Raw genomic sequence first — 10,899 nt, forward strand, 5'->3', positions numbered from 1 at the left:
AATAACTTACCAGAGAAAAGCAAATTTAATAACAAACTTTGCCTTCACAACAGTAATTGATAATGCCCCTGATATATCAACGATCTAAATATTTACGGAAGTAAATATTGTTTCTACACGATATTTTATTTGTTATTGTTTCTACAACCTATTTATGCGAAGCTGGATTTTCTTATTACGCTGCAAAGAAGTCGAAGTGCAGGGACAGGCTCGACTTCACACTATCAGTGGCGTACCTATGTACATATGTACATATATATAGCGGGGCACACGGAAATAGGGGGCCATAAATCATCAAAATAACTGTTCAAATTAAGACACGTTTTGCGGGAATGCAGCTAGTGAAAAACTATTTCGGTTTTCTTGAACCTAGGAAAATTTTTAATATACCGGAAACAGATATTCCAAACCATTGATTGAATCCCAGAAAAAAATAGCCACAATTTTCTCATATCAATTCGAATCTCAATTTACTCTTGTACTTTTATTAACATGGAGCATATTTCTACAGATTCTTTTTTGAGATTCGTGCGACGATCGGTAACAATTATATTGTATTTACTAAAATACTTTTCAGCATCCACACTATTGACGGGACACCAAACAGATTTTATAGAGGCACAACCAAACTCTTCATATTTAATTTTTGTTGCCATCAATAATAGCAATATATCCGGCGTGAATTCACTTTCTCTATTAATTGTCTTAAAAGTGCTGATATCCTTTCAAACATTGAGCCTCTGTTAATACATTAAACAATGGCAGGTTTCTAAAAAACAAAACTGCTTCTTTAACATTAATATTAGATTTTGAACCTGCCACAGATGGTTTTAATAGTTTACTAAATGTGCGGAGGAATAGATTTGTCTCATTTAGTCTTGAGTGCGAGTCTAGTTTTAAGACTCTTTTTTGAGCAGCCTTTTGGATACACAACTCCAACTGTCTTCTTTTGTTTACAGTAGTAGACAAAAGCAGTTGCTTGGTTTCAACAGGAAAAACACCGTCTATGGTAAACTGCAAGCACTGTTTTATCCCCTCAATTTCTTCACATAATAAATGGACAAAGGGTTAGGAAGACACTTCTAAATTGTCTATTAATTTTATAAATTTTATGCAAATTTCACATTTGTTTGTTATTTTAGCATCTATTCGCATATTTTATGAATTTAGCATCTATTCGCATATTTTATGAATTTAGCATCTATTAGCATCTATTCCGAATTTTAGCATCAATTAAGCATTAAGAGCAATGTGCCCAAAATACAAGACATTCCGCATGCATCATGCATGCACCTGGGGCATTGGTTGCCGACCGCTGTTTTAACATCCGTACATGCATCGCGGTTATATTTCAATAATGTTAAAATATTGTTGTAATTGAAGAAATCACATTTATTCTAACTTATGATATGTAAGGGAAATATCCGGGTCCAAAATTTTGAAAACCCGGCAGATCCGGGTCCAAAATCAAAATCAAAAATTTACAGATTTTCAATTCAATTTTATTTTGTTTCATTATACAATTCTGGAAAATATTATAGGTGATAAAAAACATATAATAAAGAAATACAAATATAATACAGTATGTATATCATAATGCAAAATTACATTAAATTAAATTTTTTTTTAGTTTTCCTAATTTGAACATATGTAATAATACTTGAGAAACACTTAAGCATTGAGAGACTTATCCCCCAATGCCGATCTCAGTTTAGTGCAAAAACTATTAGATACCGAAAATGTTCTTTCTTTATCTGTAGATGTAGGTATAACGGTGCAAGGCGCATTTTAATAACTGGAGATATGGTTTAAGCAAAAATTGTTCCTCTGAAGGTCGTTTTCAATTTACCTATGTACATACTTTTATTTTATTTTACTATTCAAACCTAACTATAACAACACTAAAGCAATTTTACATTTTTTTTTAGTAAGGGGAGTAAGTTTAGACCGGAAGTGAAACAAAACGCTTTAGCCTAGTGCAGTGGTTCTTAACTGCACTTGCACCGCGAGCTTGTTATAAGTGCACCGAAAAAAATAAATTTATGCTAAAAACAGAAAAATCCTTGAACTAGTTAAAATAGGATTCGTTCGATTCATAAATGAAAAAACAAAATAGTGAATCAATATATCTACGCGTACGATACGACAAGATGTTTTTTATTTTATTTATTCATATTTAGAACAATTTAACATATCATGGGAGTTTGTGTAGGAATTTGTACGTATGGTGTTCTGTCAATGGTAGGCTCATGATTAAAGGATTTGTTGCCCTTGCAAAAACATGAATGAAAAACTTTTTATGTTTTCTCGAGTAATTGTAACATAATTTCATTGAATATGTTGGCATTTAGCACAAATAGTCTTTAATTCGACAAGATGACCCCAAATGCTAGATGCATACGTCAAAGAGTTAACAAACACAGCATCGTATACCAAGCGTTTTTCATGGAAACCCAAACCCCATGAGCGACCACAAAGGAGACCAATACGACCAAAGAAAACCTTAGCTTTATCTAATGCTCTCCCAATATGACCATTGAATGTAAGCCTGACATCGAGAACAACACCCAAATAAGTGGACTCGTTGACAAATTTGATCTTACAGTCTCCGAGTTTGATATTAGGGGCTCTAACAAGAGAACCCTTTATTAGTAAGAACTTGGACTTACGAGGGCGAGAAAGAAAGTTTGTTAATTATGGCCCAATTGTCTAGAGAGGTAAGTGCCGCAGTAGCTCTACATTCCAGCTCAACATGGGACCCCAGCATGAATACCCATATGTCTACTAAGGTGATATTTCATAGTAAATGATTTTGAACAAATGTAACATTTGTGTGGTTTTAACCCAGTATGAATACCCATATGTCTACTAAGAATGTGTTTCATAGTAAATGATTTTGAACAAATGTCACATTTGTGTGGTTTTACCCCAGTATGAATAAATATATGTGCACTAAGATGTTGTTTCGAAGTAAATGATTTTGAACAAATGTCACATTTGTGTGGCTTTACCCCAGTATGAATACCTATATGTGAACTAAGATATTGTTTCGTAGTAAATGATTTTGAACAAATGTCACATTTGTGTGGTTTTACCCCAGTATGAATAACTAAATGTGCACTAAGATGTTGTTTCGAAGTAAATGATTTTGAACAAATGTCACATTTGTGTGGCTTTACCGCAGTATGAATACCTATATGTGAACTAAGAATGCTTTTCATCGTAAATGATTTTGAACAAATGTCACATTTGTGTGGCTTTACCCCAGTATGAATACCTATATGTGAACTAAGATATTGTTTCGTAGTAAATGATTTTGAACAAATGTCACATTTGTGTGGTTTTACCCCAGTATGAATATCTATATGTGCACTAAGATTTTGTTTCGTAGTAAATGATTTTGAACAAATGTCACATTTGTGTGGTTTTACCCCAGTATGAATACCTATATGTGAACTAAGATATCGTTTCGTAGTAAATGATTTTGAACAAATGCCACATATGTGTGGTTTTACCCCAGCATGAATACCCATATGTCTACTAAGCTGATATTTGATAGTAAATGATTTTGAACAAATGTCACATTCGTATGGCTTTACCCCAGCATGAATAGCTATATGTGTACTAAGACTGTGTTTCGTAGTAAATGATTTTGAACAAATGTCACAATAATGCAGCTTTCGTCGAGTATCCGAGTGTTTTTGTGTCACACTATTGATTTTATGATCCAATTCAGAATTTGTAGAGCACATCTCATCTAAAGCATTTCGAAATGTTAATTCTTCCGCTGGAATGTGTGTATTGCTATCTATTATTGCTGCCACATTATCTCTCGGAGTATTTTTTCTTCCAGGTGTCTAAAATATAAACCGAACTTTATTCAATTAAATATGTATGTATATTTATAGTGTGATTAGATGTCATTTTACATGTCAATTTGTTTAGAATCGATCTAAAGCACTAGAAACCTATTGACTTACCTGGCCATCGTCGGGTGAACTGGAAATGTTGGGTGGCCAATCAGCACCCAACTCATCTTCCCATATTAAATCTTCCAGCAAAACCTCCTCCGGCTTGACTTTCAAACACTTGTCTGATTCCAGCCTCGACGTTGTGTCATTCCGAAAACAAGAGTTTCGAAAGGTGTCGAGCAATTCCAGATTGTTGAGACAAGAAAGGCATATCGTATCTGGCAGATGGTCACCTTTCCTAACCTGCAAATGTGAAAGGCAAAGGTAAAGATCACGAGGAGTAGCGAATTAACAATAGCAATGGCTTACACTTGGTAAGTGACGGCGACTGACCCGCAGCTGACAGCAGGTCCAAATGCGTTGCACCAAACGCTGAGGTGGATGAGGGTCGTCATGGATGGAGACGAAGGACCCTGCTGGACCCTGCTGGCAGAGACAAAGTCTGCACTCCATCGCTACCTGAGAGAGGAAGAAGCTCAATAGTGTCCTCGATAAGTCGATTAGTCGATAGTCGACAATGGATGCCTAGACGCTTGTAGGGGAGCAGGTAAATTGGTCGAATGCAATACACCTAAATCAATTCACCTAATGGTCCGTACTTACCAAACCAACGACGATTTTGGGCCAACTTTTAAAACCAGTAGCGTACAAAATATCGAAATAAAAATTAAATTAAATATCAAAATTAAGCTAACGAGCGAGATTGAGCTAAAATTAGATCATCGTTGATGTTTTGAATTACAACAATGTTTTGAATTACGACGATACGCATTACAACCAGAGAAATATTATAATTACGAGCGAAAAAAACTGGTCACGAGAAAACTAGTCGCACGCTAAAACTGGTCACGAGAAAACTAGTCACACGCTAAAACTGGTCACGAGAAAACTGGTCACACCCAAAAATTTAAAATTGGTCACACAAACAAAAATATTCTCAAATACTTTTTATTTACGAAATTTTTATTACTATCGAATAGACATATGTTCGAGCCAAAGGACCTCGTGGCCGTTGTTTGTGGTCTTCGCGAGGAGTTCGCGGGCATCTTAAGACCGGTGTGACGCTTTGGGGACAACCTGTAAGTTCACACTGGTAATTTTATTGTTGTTATCATTTTTAAATAATAAATATTTATTTAAAAAAATGAAAAAAATGAAAAAAAAATTTGTTCCCCTTACTGGTTGACGGTTGATCGCCCGTCACAAATATACAAATATACAAATATATTAAGCGACAGTCCGTTTTTATATATAGTATATAGTACCGACTATATTAATATTTTTACTATACATATTTCAAAAAGTTTCTCTTTCAGCAGATAGTCATACCTAAACAAATCACAATTTTAATACTAAATTATTACATAAGATTTATCTAACAAAAATAATAAGTTAAATAATACACACCGAAAACAATATTATTCTTTTGTTTTTGTATAACATATTGTTTTCGTTTTGCACGAACGTCTAAAGAGACTATAAAATTGGCCATGCCTGATTGATTTATCGATCGAAAATAATAAACATATTAAAAAAAAGTTTTTTAAAAACATACCTTTTTTATAATTTGTATATAAGATAATTATTTTGAATAAAAACAATAATTTTATTTTACTTCTGCCATCTATGTTTAAAACTAATAAAGAAACGATGGATAAACGTCAACGACTATCTCGCCGGGCAGATATCAAACGCGTCTTACACGATATTTTTGCACCATCGTAATGGCGGAGGATCCATTTACTTATATTGATGACCAAAATGAGCAATATGGGAAAGTATGAAAACGATCGGACAAGAGGCAAACTTTTTCGTGAATTGTAATCGTAAGTGAAACGTCAAGGAGGTATGTAAAAAAGCTCCCATTGGCTCCCATTGGCTCTGAAGCTGAGAAACGAAAACGACCTTCTTTTTTACATATAATTACTATTGTAACAAGTGAACATAAATAAAGGATCCTCTTAGTGTTAGTACACAATCAGTGTTTTCATAGACCTCCCCGCGGTACATTTACCGCCGCGGTGAATTAAGATTTGTGATTTGACATACGAACTGTCAAAGTGAAATGAACGCAAAAGCGATTGCCAACCTTCTCGGCGTGGCTAGAGGCTAGAGAGCGTCTGATGAGCTGACAGATGCCCGCGAACTATTCGCGAAGACCACAAACAACGGCCACGGCCACGGCCACGAGGGCCTTTGGCTCGAACATATGTCTAGTCGATAATAATAAAAATTTCGTAAATAAAAAGTATATTAGAATATTTTTGTTTGTGTGACCAATTTTAAATTTTTGGGTGTGACCAGTTTTCTCGTGACCAGTTTTAGCGTGTGACCAATTTTCTCGCCACCAGTTTTAGCGTGTGACCAATTTTCTTGTGAGCTGTTTTAGGGTGTGACCAATTTTCTCGTGACCAGTTTTAGCGTGTGACCAGTTTTCTCGTGACCAGTTTTCTCGTGACCAGTTTTAGCGTGACGGATGATCACGAGTGACCGATCTAGAGCGACCAGTTGTCCTGTTGTTCACATTTGACTAATAGTCCGTTTACCCACGTCTTCATACAATTGAGACGATACGTCTCAATTGTATGAAGAATGATTATTTGACAATTAAGCCAAATCTACGAGATATATTATGTATTTTATTGTTTAAAATAAAACTTTGTGTTAATTAACATATCTGGTTACTTGAGTAAATATTAAAATCTGTATTTAAAGTCGAAAACTCACTTCCAATTAACCATTTAAACGAAAACAAAAAATAGTGTAGCCAGAAAACTATTCCAATAAACATGTTTCAATAGAAAATACTCAATATAAAATAGTAAACCCTCCAAGTACGAACGTAGCCATACGGCAACAGTATATGCAATGGCGAAACTAAATCCCCAGCGCCCCCACTTATACCTGAATACGGTTTTTTTTGCGCGAGCTTTGTCACTTTGGATACGCTTGACAGTTATTGGTGTGCTACAGTGAAGGGAACAGCTACCAGAAACAAAGAGAGGAGTTACAATTTGCGGTTGAAATTTTTAACCAAAAATGGACTGTTCGAAAACGTAAGTGCATTTATTTTTAAACTTTTAAATGCCTTTCATTACTTTTATGAATACATTTATTATGTCAATGTGTAGTGCTATAAATGTACATACTTAGGTGCTTTCAAATATGTATTGTATAGCTATAATTCAATCCCAAATGCTTGCGTATCCATATGGCTACGCTAGTCTTTTCCCGTGTCAAATTATTTTGATTACTGTTCGATGTTTTTGGTGTTTTTTTATTATATATACACAAAATCTAACAATGAAGACTTAACTGTTGGAGACATATTAAATTTGTTAGAAGAACCTGGGACTGACGATGACGATATGGAGGATGAACGAATGAGACGACTGGCATGTTAATGCACGTGTTTATTATATGACAGCTAAAGGCAGAGTGAGTAGTGGCTCTCCGAACCCAGCCGGGTTGGTCCCCACTCGCAGGAAGGCAACCAAACTCGACCATGTCGTATAAGCGAGCCGCCACATCACTCCCCCCCCCCAGCATCAGCGATACCAAAACTACAAAGAAACAAATTTTACAATAGAAAAAAAATTATTGTTACACAAAGAAAGAGAAAAAAATTATTGAGTGGGGAGAAAAAAATTGTTGACGTGGGTCATCCGCTGTGTAGGTGTACCGCCCTGAATGGTCGGTACATTCGAGGGCGGTGACGTCGCGAGCAGGACGGTGGCTGGTCCGATGGTCGCGCCGATGCGATGCGATGCTGCGCCGGCGCCGCTCTTCCGAGGCTGATGTCGGTTGGTGGGGCGGCGGGGGCGGCAGGGGCATCGATGTGGTTGATGATACTCCGAGCTGGACCGTGAGTCGTTGTGGCTCGTGGAGGTGTTGTAGCGCTACCGCCCGTCTCGGCGTGACGACGCTCGTGGGGACGGACGGGGCCTTGATGATGATGATGATGATGATGGTGCTGAGGTGGTGTGTGATGAATCTTGTGGTGCTGGATGACCGTTCTATGTGTACTGGATCGCGCATGACTCCACATCCAGCTGTCAAGATCGTCGTCTCATTCGCTTCCCCATTTCTTTACACACCTGTTGAACGAATGAGACGACTGGCATGTTAATGCACGTGTTTATTATATGACAGCTAAAGGCAGAGTGAGTAGTTGCTCTCCGAACCCAGCCGGGTTGGTCCCCACTCGCAGGAAGGCAACCAAACTCGACCATGTCGTATAAGCGAGCCGCCACAACGATTTGCTCGATATTGAGATGAAGATGGAAACGGATATATTTATTTGTCCTCCCGAATCGAACGTATTGACCGATGAAGACAGTGCCGAAGAAGATGATGGAGGTCTTGTAAATAATCTTAGTCGTCGTCAACTTGCTGCAAATACGAATTAGAGGGAGACCAGTAAGAGGAAACGACAACTTTACGAGCTACGAAGCGAGTACAACACGCATATGGATTGATGGAGATTTAGATCATATAGATTAAATAAATGTTTTCTTTTATGTAAATGGTTGCTTTTTATTTCTCCTTGGTTCTTCAAAGTACCTATGTACATATATAATGATTATTTTTAAGGGTTTGGTATTGGTCAAATTGGTCAAAATTCCGATGTTCTGGGGTGTGGTATGTTTGTAACAATTCACCGAATTATTGTTTTTACTCAAACCCTTAGCTTGCAGGTATATGTTGTATCTGACAAAATATACTGATTTTATAAAAAAAAAATATATTGATTTTATGAAAAAAAAATATATGGGGTTATAAATAGACTAACTACATAACTAAAGGCATCTTGGATTTTTTTCTTTTATCTAAAAATATTTTGGAGGGCAGGATATTCGTCTCGCGTATTGCGATTTGTTGTCGCGCGGAATTACTGACACGCCCCCTATAACGACGAGCGTAGCCATATGGCTACATGGATTTTTACCTGAAAGCGCTTTAATTTTTTTTTATTATTATTTTTGCTTGATTAAGATGAATATTTGTCAAAGAAATATGGTTGAAATATTCTTTTATTAATGAAAAAAATCTCTCGTCTCTGAAGGGTCAGTGGTAAAAAATCCCAAGTGAAAATATGTACTTTTGATTTGAGCTGGACGACTATTTAGAGAGATTTTTAAGCTGAAAAATACTACAAATGAAAGATAAAATATCCGACTATAGATTCCAATATTTATTTTAAACAGGAAATTGACAGATTTTGAGACATCCCCCGAACAACAGTAAGTTATGGAAAAATCGCGCGATTTGAAAAACACATACATATATCTCCGAATCTCGAGACAATCAACATTTTTTATTACCAGATTCGTGTTTACTGGACATATATCTATAAGAAAAGCTATATCTCGCCTCTGAACCATTTTTCGTGAGGAACAGTGTTATCGATGCAATTCATGAACATTAAAACATATCTAGTTAAACCATATTATATTAATCTTGAACAATATTTTGAAAGTAGGTATTATTTATTTATGAAATAATAATGTTCTCAACTTTTATATTTATAGAATAATTTATTATTATTTAATAATTTCTACAATAACCTCAAAATTATTAAAAAAATATCCTCAAGTAAGCTGAAACTTTTTCGAAATTTACAGAACGTGGCTCAAAGACTCTCAAACTTTTATAAATAAGATAAATTAATTTTGGTGAAAAATTTAATTTAAATTATTGAATATTAATAATAACTTACCAGAGAAAAGCAAATTTAATAACATTGCCTTCACAACAGTAATTGATAATGCCCCTGATATATCAACGATCTAAATATTTACGCAAGTAAATATTGTTTCTACACGATATTTTATTTGTTATTGTTTCTACAACCCATTTATGCGAAGCTGGATTTTCTTATTACGCTGCAAAGAAGTCGAAGTGCAGGAACAGGCTCGACTTCACACTATCAGTGGCGTACCTACATATGTACATATATATAGCGGGGCACACGGAAATAGGGGGCCATAAATCATCAAAATTAGGTTCTGTTCAAAACTGTTCAAATTAAGACACGTTTTGCGGGAATGCAGCTAGTGAAAAATTATTTCGGTTTTCTTGAACCTAGGAAAATTTTTAATATACCGGAAACAGATATTCCAAACCATTGTTTGAATCTCAGAAAAAAATAGCCACAATTTTCTCATATCAATTCGAATCTCAATTTACTCTTGTACTTTTATTAACATGGAGCATATTTCTACAGATTCTTTTTTGAGATTCGTGCGACGATCGGTAACAATTATATTGTATTTACTAAAATACTTTTCATCATCCACACTATTGACGGGACACCAAACAGATTTTAGAGAGGCACAACCAAACTCTTCATATTTAATTTTTGTTGCCATCAATAATAGCAATATATCCGGCGTGGATTCACTTTCTCTATTAATTGCCGTATGGTACGCACCAAGCCAACAAACGGCCCACAGGCCAACTTTTAAAACCAGTAGCGTACAAAATATCGAAATAAAAATTAAATTTAAAAATTGAAATTAAATATCAAAATTAAAACTATTATTATTATATTAAAATTAAATTCAAGTATCAAAATAAAATTATAATCATTATATTAAAATTAAAATTAAATATTGATAGTTGAAACAGAACATGCACAATTTAAATAAATTTTCGAGATTCACCTAAAATTAGATCATCAACAATCACATACAGGTAATCCTCGACTTTTGTTTGTCGAAGATGTTTTGACTTACGAATATACGCACTAAGATCGAAAAAAAATCAAAGAATTATTATTTTTACTTCCCCGTAATGCGCAGTTACTGATAATATATCATGTATTAGTATGGGTGATCCAACGATGGAAGCTAACCCGGGGTGTTGTCGGTCACATCAAACGGATTTTTTTATTCTTCAATTGTTTCTCTCGTCGAAATAAATCAAG

General features: G+C 35.3%; 1 protein-coding gene across 2 annotated transcripts; it reads right to left on the minus strand.

The window, feature by feature from the left end:
• Positions 1–1,483: 1,483 nt before the first annotated feature.
• Positions 1,484–4,566, minus strand: LOC143917124 (uncharacterized). 2 transcript variants are annotated; one of them, XM_077438536.1, is made up of 3 exons: positions 4,305–4,566; positions 3,981–4,214; positions 1,484–3,857 (listed from the first exon to the last, which is right to left on the minus strand). In XM_077438536.1, exons 1-3 carry the CDS (start codon positions 4,422–4,424, stop codon positions 2,748–2,750), a joined length of 1,464 nt encoding a protein of 487 aa, XP_077294662.1. In that variant the 5' UTR covers positions 4,425–4,566; the 3' UTR covers positions 1,484–2,747. The 2 variants fall into 2 exon arrangements, with proteins under 2 accessions (XP_077294662.1, XP_077294661.1); XM_077438535.1 differs by having other exon boundaries at positions 4,281–4,544.
• Positions 4,567–10,899: the final 6,333 nt, after the last annotated feature.

The sequence above is a fragment of the Arctopsyche grandis genome, chromosome 9 (genome assembly GCF_051622035.1).
Source record: "Arctopsyche grandis isolate Sample6627 chromosome 9, ASM5162203v2, whole genome shotgun sequence".
NCBI lineage: Eukaryota > Metazoa > Arthropoda > Insecta > Trichoptera > Hydropsychidae > Arctopsyche > Arctopsyche grandis.